A 20,171-nucleotide genomic window follows, 5' to 3' on the forward strand; every position below is an offset into this window, starting at 1 on the left:
CCGAGTTCTAAACTTTGTCCGGTAAACCAACCCTATATCCAGGCTTTTTATCTTAACTAAAATAGCTAAACGGCCTATCCAAAATAGCTCCACTTTACTTCGGTCACGTAACATAACACACTTCTAATGTATCTTTACAAAAATATAATTACAAAAACGTCGAGTATTTGCGTCTTTGCCAATTAATATATTCTAAAATTTACATTTAATTACAAACACTTACCTGACGTGAACTTGAGGAAACGGCTGACTTGTGTCCTCCCTTGTGTGAATCAGTAAGTGATTCCAGCTGTTGCGTGCGGATTGATCTCAGATGAAATGACCTGTGATCCAGATCCTTCCGAGTTAAAACATTTTAAATTCAAAATACACAGACGCACGCGCATACATACATACATGCACACACGCACAAACACGGGTACACACATGGGTATATTTAGAAGTTTTAAGATTGTTATTGATATTGAATGATATTGGGACTATTTCTCCACTCGCACCTTCAGCTCTGAAGTTCAAAATCGCAGGCAGTACGCAGCCCAGTTATAACAAATGTGAAAGATATGAAATATCATTCAACAGCGATATCATTTAAGTGCAATCCTAAAATATGATTTAAAACATACAGGTAAACCTTTTATTATTAAGTATAAGAAATTAAAATGAATTAAATCGCATGTTTAAACGCCACAGAGATATCAGAGCCAGCAGTCGATTTCTGATGGGCTTGCCGAGGCGAGGCTGCGCTGGGCGGGGTGTGAGCGCTTAAGTGTCTGTGATTTTCTGGAGCTCATCTGGAGCTCTTCTCCGTCCGAAAGTGTCCGAGCACATTTTTAAATAGACGCTATCTATATTAACCGACCGCATATTTAAACTTAAAGCACATACATTCACGCCTGAACAACTCTTAAAATTACATTTTGTTACCAAATAACAGTAATATTGTAAGCATTTTGTTGTCAGGAAACATAGCTGTCATAAGTCCACATATTGACCAGATTTGTCTTAATTAGTTCAGTCAACATAGCCATTCTTGATGTTGACTGAATTTGGAAATAACCATTCACTTAATGTTTTAAACACAGATTTATCTAGACTTAAAATAATATGTCTACTCAACTAAGCCCAAACAAGACAATTGGTTTAACTTATATATTTTTGCCCTTCCAACATTTTATTAATTGGATTTTTTACAGTGCAGCTGACCTCAACTTCACACCTTCCAAAGTCCTGTAAACTGTCCTCATTTATGTCCAGTAGACTCAATAATAATCTTTTACATTTGAATCCTTTAATTTTTCAAATTTAAAAATTTTGTGTGCTGCAGCGCATCCATGTGTTTAATAAGCAAATGCGCGCTGTCGTCCTGTTTATAGGCGCAAATTACAAACGCGCTCTTTAAATAACAAAAACAATATTGCACCATTGACTTCAGACTTTAGAACTGGTTAAAGTTGGTCAATGATGTACTCTTTTAGTTGCCTCAAAATTGCAACGCGCCAAAAATGCACCTGAACACACCTCGTTTTTAAGCCAGCACGCCCATGGGCACACATATGGGTGCAAATGCATTTGCTATTTAAACAACTGCATTGCAAGTGCTGTATGTGAAACTAGCAGGACTCCTGGAGGTGTTTTTTTGTTTCACTGAACACTCATAATATCTTCAAAAAGCTGTTATTTCTTGTCATTTATTGTTGGCCAAGGACTTAATAATCGCATACAGAAATTACTACAGTTTTATGACTGGGAGCTTGTGATATTATTACACATGGGTACACATGTGTGTGTGTGTGTGTGTGTGTGTGTGTGTGTGTGTGTGTGTGTGTGTGTGTGTGTGTGTGTGTGTGTGTGTGTGTGTGTGTGTGTGTGTGTGTGTGTGTGTGTGTGTGTGCTAAGCACTAGTACTTAAAGTCAGTAGCAGGATTTCCATATCTAAGAAACCAGATTAGCCAAATGACCAATCAAGAACTTGCCCATGACCCTATCTCAAACACCTAAACTTAAAATACTTAAAGCTCAACACTCCAATGCTTAAATATTTTGCAGTCACTGTTATCCATTACAAACCATTTATATTTAAAAAAAATACTGTATAGTAGTAATCACAAACAGTTTTCATAAATGAAATCATCATGCCTTAAAATGACAGCTCCACCTTCAGCCTGTGAAAATAAACTTGTGTCAACAGATTAAAACTATAGGAGCGTACCACTGGAGCAAAAGAGTAACTGTGGTAGCTTATCGCCACCTGGTGGGGAAGAGTATTACCTGCTCATATTACATGATCCCTCTCTGGCATAGCTGTGACTAAAGGAGTGTTTCTAAAATGTAATCATTGCTGGTGTTTTATTACATTCATTTAATTTTTTAAAAACTTATTATTGCCTGTTTCTATTTTTCACACATTCATTCATTGGACTGTCTAAAAAGTCCTGTTAATATGACTTACAAAGGTAGCCTATGACAGCACCATACAGTACAATGATATGTTAACGTATGGCAATACCATAAAACTATGGTACTGACTATTACCTTATGTACTGTATATACCATGGTATGTAAAAAACCTTTTGTAATGAACATGGAGATGATGGCAACAAACGCAGGAATAATGTCACAACGATAACCATTTACATTACAATAAGGCTGTATTTGTTAACAATTGATTTATGCATTAGCTAACATTAACTATCAATGAACAATACTTCTACAGCATTTTTTAATCTTACTTCATTTTCTAATACATATTTTCTAAATTGTTTAAACTAATGCACCATGAACTAACATGAATAACTGTATTGACATTAACAAGAATTAATAAATGCTGAAAAACTAAATTGTTTATTGTTTGTTAATATTAGTACATTTATTTACTAATGTTTACTAATACAACCTTATTTTAAAATACATCAGAGCACAAATAATATCTTCTGTTTATCCTGCAAGCACATGGATAGATTGGATGGATAATAATATTTACTATCCAGTAATAAGTGTGAAGCAAATATGGTTGTATACCTTAAATACGCTTATACTGTATATTTACAAAAATATTTTTTTATTCTAAAATGCATTTTAAAACACTTAAAAGGTTTAGATCAAATGGCTTTAAGATTATTATTCATTACAAACAAAGCTTTTTGACATTTTGTATATTTTATAAGCTCTATATTTATTTACATTTATTTATTTTGCAGACACTTTTATTCGAACGAGTCAGCATTCAGCATTTCTTATCTTTTTTTTTTCAGGTGAGCGCCATCTTGGAAGCGTTTGGCCATGCTAAGACTCAGATGAACTCCTCTGCGAGCCGGTTTATCAAGTTAATCTCATTACAGTACTGTGAGAAAAGAAGAACTCTACTTAGAGGTTTGTTTATCATGCAGAATGGATTCCTGCTTTCTCTTTCATCGCCTATAGAGGGTGCTCATGCTCTATTAAAAGATGCCTCACAACTTTCTCTCTCTCTCTCTCTCTCTCTCTCTCTCTCTCTCTCTCTCTCTCTCTCTCTCTCTCTCTCTCTCTCTCTCTCTCTCTCTCTCTCTCTCTCTCTGGTTCTCTTAGCCCGTCTGTACACATATATGCTGGAGAAGTCAAGGGTCATCTGTGTACCACAACATCAGCAGAACTTTAACATCTTCTACCTGATGGCTGAAGGACTTTCAACGGAGGAGAAGAGTAATCTATATCTCAACAATGTCCTGGCACATAGGTAACATACAGTATATATACTGTCACGGGAGGTTTTAAAGAGTTGACAAGCTTTTATATTTTATATATACATTTTATTTAAGCTTAATTAATAAGCTTTACATTGGTTTGTTAGGATAGGACAGTGCAAAAAATCAAAATATTAAGAAGATCACCTTTAAAGTTGTCCAAATGAAGTCCTTACAGGGTTTCCAGGGGTCATGACATTTCTGTAATATCATACAATTTTAAAAGGTCTTTTCCTGACTTTAAAAGTCAGAGAATTGTTTTTTTTACCATATTTCATGGAATATCAGGGTTTTTTTGTTTGTTGTTTCCCTTTTTTTTTATTTAATCCACTTGTTAACTTGTAATGTAAGAAATACCATTTACAGGTCTTCTCTGATCCACAATTTAAACAGCTGTTTATTGGCACTGGTTTATTATTTAATTTCACACATTTAAGCTACATTTTTTATAAACTCAAGGTGTACGCTACATTATCCAAGCTCACGGCAACTCAGACATAGTTCATGAAAATTTAGATTTTGACTTAGAGTGGTAACGCTGTCCTTAGCAACAAATATTACTAATGATCAATATTATAATTATTTTTTTATGTATTCACAGTAGGACAAAATGGCTTCATGGATTTAAAAATCTGATTGATTTTTGGATAAAAATCGATTATTTTGACCCCTACAATGTATTGTAGGCTATTGCTACAAATGTTCTGTAGGCCAGTGGTTCCCAATCAGGGGGTCAGGGCCCACACGGGGGCCTCAGCAGATTTCCAAAACAAGCATTAAAATAAGCAAAAATCAAGATGTTTCTTTTTTTATTGGCCATTTTAGTAGTGAATATATAATTTCAAGTTCTATTTAATTTATGTGGAAAATTTAAATATTGCTGTGAGCTCCTAGGGTGCCTTGAAGTGAAAAAGGTTGGGAACCACTGCTGTAGGCTACCCATGTGACTTCACACTGGTATTGTAGTCAATGATCACATATTTTGCCTTCTTTGGTTAAAGTGACACCATGTAATTTTTCAACCTTCATAATACATTTTCAAGACCCTTGTGATAGTACATCGACTTTAAATAGGTTGAATGACATGTCTACCATAGCCTGACGGGGTCTGTATCACTTTTACTCGTATTTTAAAACTTAGGGTTTGTGGTAGTAACCAGAGCACAAAAAAAAACTACAAAATTCGACTGCTTTACGGCATACGTCACTTCCTCCACACAATTTGTTTTTAACGTGAATTTTGCTGGAGGCTACTTAACGAGTGTAGAGAGCAGTTTCTAATATGTGACTCTGTGGCACAGTCTTTAGTGTCACGGACCTATGACACGGGCGACCCGGGTTCGATTCCCCTTTAAGGCAATTTTCTATATAAACTGTTGATTCATACATAAATGCGATGTTCTTTATAAATTACGGCGATTATATTGCATATAGTTCCCTGTATTCAGATGCTGTGTTCACGTATTTACCTTTCTTTTTACTGTGTCTATGATATTTACATTACAATCCAGGATGCTATAGCACTCAAACTTGCTCACAGTGTAAAACCAAACCCTATTCATTCACCAATCAGATCCGAGCGTTTCTCTCTTCTCTCTTCCTCATTTGCTGCGTTCCGCTGTCACTCGCGTGACGTATCACAAAGCGGCAGACCTAAACGCATCGGTTTACTTGGATTTGGAGCGATTTTCACACAAAAAAGAGGAATAACGAGCGCCATTGCGGAAAATCCTGGTGGCGAGGGAGAGAGAGAGGATGCAACAATATTTGTTTGGAAAAAGGCAAGGAAATACGTCTGGTCGTTTCTGAATTGGAAGGCTGCAGCCTCCGGAGGTCAAATATGCAGGCTGCACACGTCATCAAGCCTGGGTTATTAAGGTAAACTGAGCATTACATTCGCAAGTCATAAGCATACTGCAACAATTTACGATTAACTAAGTATAATAGTCAACTTTGTAATTGTTAATATTGTGAAATAAGACAGTCTTGATGACGTATTAGAAATACGACATCCGGAGGCTGCAACCTTCAGATTGAGAAATGGCTTCTGCCACGACGAGTTCCTCATCAGAAAGTTGTAACATGACTGCGCTTCTCCCTGTTGTCTCAAAATGTTGATCGTTTAGCATTTTAAATGTTTAGTTTTTAGTTTAGTTTTAAGGTTGGCCAGTTCCTTTCCTTTGCGACAGTGCTGCGGCGCTTGTGGGCTCTAGGGGCGCTAGAAGTGAAAAATACGTGTCTAGCACCCCCTAGTGGCCAAAAGTTTCATGGTGTCCCTTTAATGATAAATAGTTTTTAACTCATAAATCTGAATTGTAGACACTTAAATACATTTAAATATATATCAGCTGAAACATTTTACTATAAAAAAATGTTTTGAATGTAAGTTGATAACAGTGGGCCATGACTAAAACTGATTTTACATTCACAGCCTGAGCAGATAAAACATAGGATTTTATAAATTATATATATACTACAGCTACTATTTTTGCCAAAGTGTTCCCTGGGAAATCACATGAAGGGTCAGTAAAAGTTTATCATTAAAATTGAGCGTTTACCTCTGTTTGACTGAATTGTTGAGTATGTTACTATGAGTTTGAGTCTTAATGAGATTACATTATTATAGGTTCATTATAATACTGCCATCATTGTGTTTTTGCAGATGTCTAAAGAGAGCATCTTCAGATGAAACTCCTGCGGTCGCTACGGCGTGTCCTCAGAGCAGAGAGAAGCTTCTGGCCCTTAAACAGGCTCTGCGTGCACTTGGCTTTAACAGACTGGTAAACACGAGTTCACTAACTTATGCATTCTCATAAAAACACATGCATACACATGCAAAGATGTAAATGTATGTATGTGTGCAAGTTTATACTCTTACATGATTTTTGATTCCAGACAAAACATGTATTTAAACTGTCCGGCCTATATATGTAAAGCAACACCAAAGAGTTTTTTTTACCTGTTTCAGTGGTTCATCCACTCAAAACAGGGTGAACGGCACTTTCACATTCGCTTTGCAGCCCTCTATCGGCCAAAACCGCACTGAAGAAGTTTCCAACCGTGGGGTCGTGGTCCTGTAGTTCGAGTGAAAACTACAAAAACTTGCTTTACGGCAAACCTACAATCCAATCAGAGCCAGCTATGCTGCAGTATTTACGACAGTGGGTAATGGACAATTACGCTTCTAACCTGTAGGGGGAGCAAAGAGCAAAAACTCTTTAGTGTTGTTTTAAGCTGTATGTTTTAATATAATTGACTTAATTGATTTGGCATATTAAAATAATCCTAAAATTGGTCATTAGAATGTATAATGTTAATTCTGTATTATATGAGCTAATATCATAATATGACATGACACGTGGTCGGCCTACATCAAGACATTACCAAACGGTCTACTCTAAAGTAAGCAAAGCAGTAAAATGTTTAAGTGACTCACATGTGGACATGCCTCTGGCTTTTGGCAGTCATTGTAAACATGTTGTTCTGATTGATGTAGGTTTACTGTGCTTGTACAGTAATTTCATTCATCATTTACAGTAGTACTCATTACATCATGACTGTAATAACACACAGCACAGACCTCCTTTCACCCTGAGGCCAGACTAACACCAGTCAGTCATGGTTGTATGATAGTTACAGTACAATAGACCTTAGGGGGATGTTTGAAATATATGTATATATAAAACAGAGGTCCAGTATTTCCCATACCGCAATATGCATTGCAGGAAAAATGTAATATTGCAGTGTCAGTTTCCCCCAATATTGTGCAGGCACAATATATGGTCAGTTCCAGTGCAAAAACTACAAATCTAATGGTGGCTTGGTGGCCTAAGACTTTTGCATAGCACTGGATTATGCCTTTGTAAATGCATACACACACACACACACACACACACACACACACACACACACACACACACACACACACACACACACACACACACACACACACACACACACACGCACACACTTATGGTATTGCATGGATATTTTGTAACAAGGTGAGGTATATAATTTCTTTAGACTTGTGTGTTGGGTTCAAACACACACACGCATGATCTCAAGCCAAGCAGAGTGTTTTAATCCTACCAGGAATCTGTTAATCTCCTTCATTAGAGAAGGCTTGTTCTTACAGACCATCAGTGCATTATGACCCTAACTAATACACACACATTAACACATACATCATTTGACTTGACTGTCGACGAGTGTATCTGTGCCTATGATGGACTCACTTACTATATATTTCAGTTTTTCTTTATACCCTAAATCTCAAAATTTGACTGTATGTTGGCTCATCCACCTTGCACACAAATATAAATGCACTGTGCCTGTTCTGCTTTACAGAAGTTTTCAATCCATTTTTAAAACATCTGTGCCTCTTTTAGGAGGTGGAGAACATGTTTGTGGTCCTCTCTGCGCTACTGCACCTGGGAGATTTGCGCTTCACCGCCCTAACAGACGCTGACACTGCGTTTGTGTCCGACTTACAGCTGCTGGATAGAGGTCAGTGAGGCAGCTTTGTGATAAGGCCAGCAGAGGACGGTCTTGTCCGTCGGGAACCTCAGAAAGGGGGAGAGAGCGAGAGGGAAAGTGGGCGGGTGGTTACGCAGTAAGAATTGTGTCACACATCACCCTGGGTTGTTTACATCGGTTCTGCCTTGGTCTAATAGCAGAATCACTCACCACGCAATGGAAAACTCTCTGATAGACGTACGCTCTCTCTCATACAATTTTTTGCTAAGTACTCTCCTCCGGCCTTGCACAAACACAATGTCACCTGTTTCTTTAAACCCTGCAGTGCAGAGGGGCGGAACAGAGCGGACACTCGTTGACCTCGCCGTTACATAATGACACGTATAATACAGAGCCCGGGTAAACAAGTGATGTCAGCGTGCACAAATACACAAGCACAGATACATGCACGTCCGTATGAGGTTTCTGTTGTTATGGATACATGTGATCACAGTTCAAAGTGAGCCTTGTGACTGCACAGATAAACATGGCCTAATGCACACAACCGAACGCGCTCATGCATACACGCATAGTGTTCGTATTCGGCTTCTATTTTGAGAATCTATAAGAGAGAGTAAATAGAACAGGACTGATTTGCTATTAAATGTTTTATGGAACGAATAGTTCTGATTCTGAAATCTGATTGGATGTTTAAAAGCATATTTTGATAGCTGATATACAGTTTTATGCACCGTATCTGTGTGTAGACAGTATAATGCACAGCACAGACTGACTTTAGTACTTGTTGGAAAGCTGTTTATTGGACCTTGTTAATTTTTTGTAAAACTTCACAAACCACACCTATCCACTAGCTCGCAAGGCGGGTTTAGTGAAGTCGAACAAGCTGCGAAAGCTTTAAAAAGTTTGAAAATGCTGAGGTATATGCAAATTGGAGATGAGGAATTGCTTTGAGGTGAAGGAAAGCCAAGGCCGTGACGTCTGTCGTAAATTACAGGCTCATTAAAATGCCAGAGCAAAAATTGTTACGGGGCAGTGCCTGAATTACTGGTGTATTTACTGCTTAAATGCTGTTAACATGTTATATCCTACAATAAGGTCAGATTGTAAATAAAGTTTAACTTTTTAAAGGTACAGCACAAAGGGGGTAGTGTATACAGATGATAACAACACTTGTTAAGCATTGCTAAAACAAGCGTTGTAATGCGTGGCCTTGCAATGTTTTTTCTTTTATAAAACAGTATCAATTTGCTCTGTATATGGTTACATATAATAATAATAATAATAATAATTAGAGATGCATCGATATATCAGCAAATAATCAGTATTGGTCGATAAAAGCAATTTTTGACACTATCGGTTATCGACCGATAGTTTGAAACTGCCGTTAGCCATGGCTGATATATCCTGTCAATCAAAAGAGAACAGAAAAATGCAATGAAGTTCTCTGTGTATAGAAAATGCAAAGAAACATCACTAGTTGAATGTTCAATATTAATGGTCATAATATGAATAAATAACATTAACAAAATCTTATCTTCAGAATTTAGTTAATGCAAGTTGCTGGAATATCGGCGCATCTCTACTAATATTCAATATCATCGTCATTCAACCAAATGTCAGAGTCTGTAGCAACTTATATTGTAACAACTAAGCATAATGTAAAAGCTGCACATAATATAATAAGTATTACATTATTAATTTAATGAAATCTTCATAGCCCCGATTTCACTGACAAGGCTTTAGGCTAGTCCTAGACTAAAACACATGTTTGAGCTGTCTCAACTAAAAATGCAATGACATATCTTAAAATATGCCAGTGCTATTGATTTGTGTCAAGATACAAACCAGTAAGGTCTTTTGCTAAGGCATGTTTATAATAGATGCTTAATTTAACTAAGGCCTAGTCCTGGCTTTAGCTAATCCTTGTCTGGGAAACCAGGCCATAGTGTTATAATTTTGTTAAAACTATACATTTTGAACTTATATCTTTTACTGTATATTAAACTCTCTTTCTGCAGTTGCTGGAATGTTACAGGTGAACTCTGAGGATCTTGGCTCCGCTCTCACCTCTGATGTGCAGTATTTCAAAGGTACATTTTTATTTTACACTTACTGTACATTTACGCATTTGGTAGACACTTTTATCCAAAGCGAATTACTGTGCATTTGAAGTATATCTTTTTACTAATTGAGCTACAGAAACACAATCTGTGGTTTCCATGTACAAAGACTAAATATTGTCAAAGTTGTCAATCAAAGATTTATGTGGCATAGCACCATACTGTATATGGTGTGACATCTTACGGCTGGTGACCTGCTGACAATAATCCCTTTGACATATACAGTCTTTGGTAAATTACTGGTAAATTGCAGTTAACACGTTATGTGTGAACAGAACCTTTCTGGGAAATCAGTGCTGCCAAGGCTGTAAGATTACCAGTGATTTACCGATAAGTGCTATGTCACATGTGTAAAAACATATATAGATTACCGGCATTTAGAACAGCCGACGTCAAACCGCGCTGACAGCTTCGGGCCATTCATAACGCTTTGATACAGATGACGTTTACCCCAGTACCGCTTACGAACATTTCCACACACATGCTGCTTAAAAGTTGAGCACACCTAATGTTTATATCCACAATTTCTTAACCAAAGTTGTTTAAATCAGCTTACCATCTATTTGCCGAATAGCTTATGTCCTAAGCACATTCTAAAGTGTCAACATTACTGCTGTTCAAGACGCAGGTTGTGCCTCTTCCCCAGTTCAGTTCCGTCACCTAATACAATGATGTTTGGTCACGAGCAAGTGCGCGACTGTCAGTGGTAAGGTGTTTACATAAGTTGCTCTAAGAATATGGCTTTCAAGTTCCTGTTTTACATGTTATAAAACACAAATCGATTAATGGCACATACCATTACATTTCTCTCCAGAATTTTGCGTATCAACATACAGTCTGTCTTTGTTATGGTACCATATACAGTTTTGGGTGTTTCATTTTAAATTTTACAAAAGCTTCAAGTTTAGTGTATTATTGCTATACATGCACATTTTCTTTCATTAAGCAATATACAACATAATATGACATTTCTAATAAAATTATTTATTTTCCCTTTATTTGTTACATGCATTATATCAGCATCATAGTCATATATGAAGAGTTTCCAAAACGCAATAAATCCATTTTGACTAATTTTGGTAAAAATGTGTTTTCTATACCAAGAAAGTGACAAAATGAAAACCACTATTTATTTTCTGTTACAAACTTTCACATAGCATTTTTAGGTTATAATAACATAAAAAAATCAAATGCATAATTTCATTTTCAAAGATTTATTATAAAAAATGATATTTTTTCCCAAAATGCTATGAATCTATTGAATCATATAAATGTGCAGTCATCTTTGCCATGTTATATTCATTTAGTTGACTAGTGGTATACACTGATTAAAAAACATAAACATTAATGGCATTAATCAAAACACTTACTTTGTCATATTAAGAACACTGGCATTGCTGCGGTCATCCTTTGGACGTTGTCTCTGAACTTTTTTTGACAGTGAACAGCTGTAAAATGTTTTGGTCCTGCTCAATTTTCCCCACCACAGGTTTATTGGTGCCATCAAAATTACTATTTTGTTTTTGTTTGTTGATCACAAAGTACAAAATTGATGAGGAAAACTAGGATTCTGTGTGTATTCAAATTAAGCGCCGCCATTATACGCAATGCGTGGAATGGTGTGCTGTGATTTGTTGAGCGGATTTATTGCATTCTGTAGAGAAGGAAGACTGGCGTTTGTGGGGTTTGGAAAAAAGCGAGAAAAGATGACAGAATAACACGGCGGTTATCAGATTTTGTGTAAGAATTTACCTTTTAATACTGACCAGATACAATACTGATTTGGTGGTAGCAATCAAAAAATCTATATACATTTTAAAATAAAAACGTTTTATCGCGTTTTGGAACCAAACTCTTTATATCACGGTCATTACAATTCATGTCTTATTTTGACTCTTTTTCCGCCATTAACGAGTTATTTTTTTGTTTCATTTGTATGAAAGCAGAGGGTGTGTTCTTCTATTTGATATTGTATACTTATATTTTAATATATTTCCAGAAAATTTTCTGGAAAGCATTCAACTTTTGTGAAAATCATAAAAAATGTTGGTGCTGGCTGGCAATTTTTTAAAAATAATTATAATATAATATAATAAAATAGTTATTGTGGTGCATGAGTCCTACCTATCGCAACATTCCCTGCTCTTATAAAAGCATTTTAATCACAAACACACTTAAATACATTTCCCAACAAAAGTATTGTTTAGTATAAAACATGTTTTAAGATTAACAAAGACACTGTTGATCTAATAAATAATTTGCCAATTCCTCACAAAAGCAGTTTATTTAGTTTACTGATGCATCTCCTTAACACAGTATACCCCATTTGCCCATGATATATGTACTTACAAGGCATTTGCCCAACGGCAACTATAGTTGCCGCTTGGACTTTTGACTAAGTATATAAAAAACTATAGATCTCTTGTAAGATTTGTTTTGTTTGGATGAATCTAGAGACCTTCATGATTATGAAGATATATAAATATCAACCAAAAATACTTGTTAGTAAAATGAAAATTACCTTTCTTTGGGAGGGTTGGCCTTGCCCATGTTTCTTGGAAGAAGAGGTAAGAAGTTGACAGCCTCATGTGACAGGAAGGAGATAAATACCTTTTTTTTATCCTTTATTTGTTTGTTAGCTTGCATGTCATTGAGAAATAAAACATGGATAACATCTTAAAAAATTCTTAAAAAAAGGCTATGCAACTATGGTGGGCTTACATTTAATTTAAAGCAAATAGTCTCTAGTCCCCTTTCTTGCGTGGTGCATACTACATTGTTATGCGTTTTTAAGCTAAACTTATATGCTCGCCTCAAATAGCTTTGGCCTTGCTCTTTTGTTTGCCGCCGAACGGTTGACCACCGCCATGTGTGTTTGTGTCATGTCGCAAAATGTGGCGAATTAAGGTGTCTGATAAGGTGTGTACATGTGTCCTTCCATAATGTGACTAAAATAGGACTACTCCACATGTCTTATATATTCTATTGTGTTTACTTTTATTATAACTTTAGTCAGATTATGGTAACCAAAAATCCTTGTTTACATGATTGTTTCTTAATTGGATTATTGTCTTAATCGAGTTCATATCGAATTATTGTTGCCCATGTAAACGTACTGACTGTTCATTCATCCATCCTGGCCTTTATCCACTCACAGTCTCATCAATGAATGTGGCCTGGAGTGTTTGGCCTCAGATTATATTACCAACGATCCCAATTTGGCCCAATTTGAACAGTTGGACAACTGCCTCATTCAGACTACGCAGACACAAACACATTTGAGTCGCAACGTCTAGACTGTGCGAGTGTTTGTGCGGCATTAAACAACAAGTGTGCAGTGTGTATGTATCACATGATGCGATGTCTGGATGTTAACCTTTTTCAGCCACTGACCTGCTGCCTAAAATTGCAACACACTTGGCATTTTGTTTTTTGTGTTTGTTTGCTATTTGCTCTAATTCTTTACATCTCAATCGTTTCATTGTCTTTCTCAGACGAGTAAACAAAATGTGATTCTTACAATGCCGCACTTGTGTGGGTGTAGTCAAATAACCAAGGCGGATGAATTCATTTCTGATGCGCTTTAGTGCCCTTACGCGGCGCTGCTGATACGTTAGCATCTGGAAGTTGACGTTCTGTGAATGACATAGTGAATGGAGTAATTCGGTCTCTGACATCATCAAAGGTCACATTGCCAGAGCCCGGGTTTTGTGCGTCCTTCCCATTAGCATGTGCGATGTCCCCTCAGCCAGCATGACCCACAATAGGCCGCTTGTTTTTCAACCACCCACATGCGCTGTATATCAGTCAAAATGTGACACGCTGCCTCCAGTTTGTTTTCCTCTTTGCTCAGTTCCCCTGTTGTTTGGAGCACACGCTGTCTGTTTGGATGTTTTTCACTCCCGTCTCTACTTTTCATGTGCTGCCAGCCCCGTTGAAAAGAACAGCTTAGACCAATATGAATTTTCAAGCTGAGCCTGACTACCGCTGTAAACTGGTTAATGCTGGTTTAGTGCTCGTTCAGCCATAACGGTCTGGTTAAAGGGATAATTCACCCAAAAATGAAAGTTCTTTCTACCATGGAATACAAATTATAAGCTGAATTTTCATTTTTGACCCTTTACATTCAATGAAAGTGAATGGTGAGCATAGCCAAATGGATCCATTTAGCATTTGATTCCACTGCATAGTACAGCTCGGTATGGCTCACTTTTGAGGGGTTTTCCACTGTGTACAGTACCTAGTACTTGAAACTTATTATAGTACCACCTTAGTTCCAAGCGAGCCGTACCAATAATGAAATGTGACTTGCAAACATTGCAGATTAACGTTTGGTCAGAAAGAAATGTCACTACGTACCAGCGTCCTTGCCAAATGCAAGATTAGCTTACCTTCGTGCCTGCCCAAAAATGTACCAACTTTATAAATACACAAAAAAGTTCAACGCAACATGCACGGTATTTAGAATTTTTATTTAAAAATACCCAGGTGTCACAGGCGCGCACTGAATCATGGGATTGCCAAGGCTATGAAGGATTCTTCTGATGGATCCTTAATTACTTTTAAAGAAGCCCCCAAATTGGGATAGCCTTCTTTGTGGCCACGTCATTGGCCTTCTGAAGACACAGCCTTCAAATTGTGATGCATCCATACTTTGATCTGTTCTGCATGGAAATTTATTATATTATTATACACTTGAGGGATATGGGACCCGTTTATGGTCCATCGCTTTGCTTTTCGTCTAAGTTTACAGCCCTCGTTCCTATTCACTTTCATTGTGTGTATAACATCAGCAATATACTGCTTTAAATACTGCTTTTGTTCAAATAACTATGTTAAAAGGTCACTTACATCTTGCAATTTCCCCTGTTTTGCCCAGGTGATGTCATAACAAGGCGGCACACGGTTGAAATGTCCAACTGTCACAGAGACCTCCTGACCAAATCTCTATACGGACGACTCTTCAGCTTCTTAGTCAATAACATTAACTTTTACCTCCAAGGCCAAGAGGAAAGCATTGGGTAAGATTGTATATACAGTACAACTGCATGCGTGCAGCATGGATTTATGTTTTATGTGAGAGCGTCTTTTGTGTTCATGAAAGTGCATGAATGAAAGGACAGTATAAAAGAGATTGTTACTGAAAGCAAGATTTATGTGTTTATTTGAACTTGTTGTAAAGACTTGCAGCCCATTTTAATGTAGATATCAATTCAACCATGCTTGCCAGCCAACGATCCACACAGTTTATACATCTTAACAGTTCACTGAACTTACTCAGCTGTGACTCGGTTGCAAAAACCTTCTGTGATAACATCAGTCAAAACAAGGATTTACGATGAACTTTCGGAATAGTTTACATAGCGTTTGCGAGGTTTCGGCATGATGCGTTTGAATAGTAAGCGACACGGCAAGTAGCGCCAGCAGACCAGCCCTCCCCTTGCTTCATGAAAAATGCGTCTTGCAGACATTTTCATGGAACTTGAACTATGTGCATTTTTACTTAAATTAGAATGAATCATCGTTTCACACACTTTCTCATGACCTGTTGTCTACTGAAAGTTCCAGGATCACATAGCTTGCATATTTTCACCTTTGGAGACTTCAAAAGTACACTTCAGACTACCAGACTGGTGGTATGCAAGGCCCAAATTATTTTTGCAATTCTTGCTAAGAGCAATTGCACTGAAAGAATTAAGCGACTATAAATATTTGTGATGCAAAAATATGTTTTTAAATAAAAATTTATTTTTTTGTCCTAATGCAGAGGGTGATTTAGTGTTTCTGACAGCATCGTGCATGAGATGTCAACAACACCTGTCACAATGTCACAACACATCAAGATTGACTTTGGTGGCTCAATGCAAGATGTGTACCACATGTGTCACCACATTTTCTACAGATGAAAGTCTTTAGGCTGATGCTTAGGAAAACATTAAACATGCAAGTTTGATTTTTTTTGTATCCAAAGCCACATTGCAATTGTTGATTGTAGACACATACTGTATGTATTAAATTAAAGAAATAACACACAAATAAAAGTCTGTTTGTGCAGAGTAAATAAAGGTGTCAGAACAGGCTTTCTATAAGGGCATTCTGGTGCATGATCGATATGGGCAAAGCAGGCTGGACCTGTTTGTCCCGGTCAGCGTTTCAGTAGGAAACTGCTTTGGATTTGTCTATTGATTATGAATGTGTATACGAGAATGTTCATTATGGGTCAGTGAGGGCATGATAGCTGCCCATGCCACAGGGGAAACAACAGAAAAGACAGTGGGCCTCATTTATAAAGCGTGCGTATGCACAAATTTGATCATAGAGTGCACATACGCAAAAATCCACGTTTTTGAAAATGTGTTTAGCTCCATGTCAGGGTCTGAGCAGACTTTTGCTTGTCCGATTGTTGCAGGTTTTTGGAAATATAAGCCTTTTTTTTACAAACACATCACCTCTCTCATCTTTAAGTCCCAAGACGTAACAGCTGCTTGAAAAGGATTTGAACATTGACAGGCGCTCTTTTATAGGTCAATACATTAATTGGGCATCGTTTAAAGGTGGAGATCTGAAACTGCTCAGCTGTGCACAAGTTCAAGATTACTTGCGATTTATAGATTTCACATCTGAAAGAGGGGTACGCAAATATATGCATGTACGCATGTACGCTGTGGGTTTGTTGCCTCAAACCCACAGCTGAAAATAAAATGCTTCTTTGATCCTTTTTATTAAGACAGATTGAAGTTCTGCACTTAAAACCTTTCATCGTGACAGTACTGTGTATACTGCATTCAATGTAGTCAGTGGTTAAATTGGCTTTTGTAGGGAGGGGGAGCCCTTATTTACGGTAAATAGTCATCATTCAAAATCACGCCGTAAAATTACTTAATGTGTTTTACACTAAAGGGGTTCTTTTCCAGTATTAATGTGTAAGGTAAGGTTGAGTATTTGAGATAAATACTTTACAGTTCACTTACAAGTTTCAGCTTTAAAGCTGTGTCAGAGGTTGATCCAAACTTTAAAACCTGAACTTTAAATTATGATAATCTATGAGTCTGACACCCTATATGCATTTGTTGCACATGTTATTATGCACTTGATCAAACTTTGAAAGAAGGTATAAGACTCAACCTCCTTGACTAATTCTAAGCATAAGATAACCCAAAAGATTAAATTAACAAGAAAAACGACATGCTGAATCAGCATCAATATGTCTTATAAATTAGCCATAGAGATAAGCTGGTCAGCAGTTAGTAAAACAATCACTATAGTTAGGTTGTAATTTATTTGTATAATCAGAATACATTATTTTATTAAACTATACAATAATTTCAGTGTTATCTTTTAACATATTGTAATGAGATGAGTGATATGGCTATACATACTTTAATCATTTGTTTCTAGACTTCTCTCTATCTCTCATCTCTACAATGTCTAATATCATCCTGTGAGAATGCGCATTCTTGAGGATCTGAGTGACCAGTGATGCGCATGCGCGGGTCAATGTATAAACAACCGGCACCCGCCCGCAACTTGGACCGCAAAAAGACGTCTGTGATTTTGGCCGATTCGGACGGGGAAAAAATCTCATGCTATTCCTGAGATAGGAGCGTCTGTTTCATGCGTTTTGGCGTTGCAAAAGATCGCGTGCTCTGGATATGCGTGTTTGCAGCCTAATGTTTGATATTTTGCTTTAAATGTAAAATTATTAGCCTACAGAACCTGTAATTTATTAATTTAATTTTAACAAATCAAAATAACTTATACAAATCATATAAAGCGGCCTACGTGTTTTATATAACACCAAATAAATTAAGAAATAATGATTAGTAACCATCTTTATTAATTAACATTACCATTCCAGAGTGAAACAAAATAAGGTTGAGTTCATACCTTATAACGTTACTGATATTACAGTGTTTAGTCTTAACAGTGGATGATATTCAGCTCGTCTTGATTTAATTATTTTATTCTGCCAAATGGAAAAAAAACATCCATATCTGAATGAATGGGACTCAAGACCTATACGGCAGATTGCGTTGGCCAAAACACCAAAAGAACCGCTTTTTCAAAAGATATTGCGAGCAGACACAGATATTTGCATCCGGGCGGGATTGCATTTATCAAAAGACCTCTGGCGAAAAACAGCAAGTAAATTGCTCTGGAATTTTTACAGAGGTTGCAAAGATAAACACAGACATGACCGATTCGGACGAAGCATGATTTTCTCAGAGGTCCCCCTGTAAAACTAATCCCGTCCAAAATTACAAAGGTTTAAATGGCATCTTTATTTCAAACAACCCGACCGACCGCGACCCAAATGTCATTACAAATATTTGGCCCGGCCCAATTTAACCCTGTTGCTGAAGGAGACGGAGCTGAGCTCCGGCAGGGTGTGTTGTGGACCTGGGGAGGCGGAGCTGCGCTCCGGTGAGCTCCGGCCCAATTTAACCACTGAATGTAGTATGTACTTCTCATTGATTGAGTGTGTACAGGGGCAGACATTGGATGCACACTTTAGTATCTCGCCAAATACAGTAGGTCATCCGGGTAATTTTTGCTTGCTGCTATATGACAACCGCTGACTTCAGATCAGCAGTCAGAAAAGAAGTTCCTCTCAACAATTGTTAAATGTGTTCATTTTTGTTTTACAGAGATCCTGCACTTGAAATAAGTATTCTGGATATATTCGGCTTTGAGGAATTCCAGAGGAACGGTTATGAACAGGTAAGAGGAGACAGACCTCACATGCACCTGTGCAGGGTTCCCACGGGTCCTTGAAATCCTTGAAAGTTTGTGATTCCGGGGGAAAAAATTCAAGGCCCTGGGAAGTTTTTGAAAATCTACATACATAGATACAGGTCATTGAAAGTGCTTGAATCTATTGTATGCAAGAAGTTTTCTGGAAAAAAATCCATATTCCCCTGTAGGATAATATCATAAAAAGTCTACACACGTGCTAAACTGTTCGCTTTAAATGCTTATATATTTTCTGTATGAGAATGTTGATTCATACCAAAATGCTTTTTTGCATAGTTGTGTTTGACTGATGGAAACGTCTCGGGTTACCTATGTAACTGTTGTTCCCTGAGAAGGGAACGAGACGCTGTGTCTCCCTTGCCATACTTCCTGCGTCCCTGTAATGCCGTCTTTGGCAATATTTTAGGTAGCGATATACTTCCTGGCTCCTGCGTCACCCTGTCTTTGTTGTTAAGCCTCACCATTGGTTGAATTTGATATACACATTCAGATGCACTTACCCTTGGATACATCCCCAGTGTGTCACCGCAGTGACACAGCGCGAGTTCCCTCAAAAGGGAACTGTAACAATGTATCTTAAAAAGTAACATGATGTAACCTTGCTCTCACTTGAAATGTATCCCCATATTTAGTCCTTGAATTTGAGGGTATCGGACCTGGAAAGTTCTTGAAAGGTCCTTGAATTTGAAGGTATCTAAGGTGTGGGAACCACGCCTGTGGCACAAACCTTGCATTTGGTGGTGATCTAATAAATTCGTTAAGCTCTGTTGTGCCAAATAATTTGCCCTTATCATTTTTTTTTTTTAAGTAAAACTTATTCTGCATCCCTGACTGCCCTGAATTCTGTCTGTTCGGAAGAATACCATTCCAGTTATTTAGCTGGCTCTGCATAACCCAAATTGTCATAACTTTTTTTTTAACTTTGGGTCTTTTTTACTTTTTCACTGCAGAGGCGCAGACTAATGGGAACACTGGCATTGTTCCTGTGCTCCTGGTTTCTCATAGAGGGGAACACACTGATCTATCCCACATATCTCTGTTAGTGCCTTTTTTCACCTATGGCTTTTTAGACTTATCATTGAACAGGATGTTCTTCTGTCGG

At 37.4% G+C, this 20,171-nt stretch overlaps 1 protein-coding gene across 3 annotated transcripts in view; it reads left to right on the forward strand.

The window, feature by feature from the left end:
- Window positions 1–20,171, forward strand: part of myo16 (myosin XVI) — a 226,132-nt gene that overhangs the window by 119,325 nt on the left and 86,636 nt on the right. For all 3 annotated transcript variants that reach the window (XM_065292938.1, XM_065292939.1, XM_065292940.1), the window contains exons 15-21: window positions 3,252–3,369; window positions 3,565–3,712; window positions 6,382–6,499; window positions 8,108–8,225; window positions 10,214–10,285; window positions 15,195–15,336; window positions 18,964–19,036. In XM_065292938.1, coding sequence (XP_065149010.1) covers window positions 3,252–3,369; window positions 3,565–3,712; window positions 6,382–6,499; window positions 8,108–8,225; window positions 10,214–10,285; window positions 15,195–15,336; window positions 18,964–19,036 — 789 coding nt within the window. The remainder of the gene's footprint in view (window positions 1–3,251; window positions 3,370–3,564; window positions 3,713–6,381; window positions 6,500–8,107; window positions 8,226–10,213; window positions 10,286–15,194; window positions 15,337–18,963; window positions 19,037–20,171) is intronic.

Source organism: Paramisgurnus dabryanus, chromosome 15 (assembly GCF_030506205.2).
Source record: "Paramisgurnus dabryanus chromosome 15, PD_genome_1.1, whole genome shotgun sequence".
Lineage (NCBI taxonomy): Eukaryota > Metazoa > Chordata > Actinopteri > Cypriniformes > Cobitidae > Paramisgurnus > Paramisgurnus dabryanus.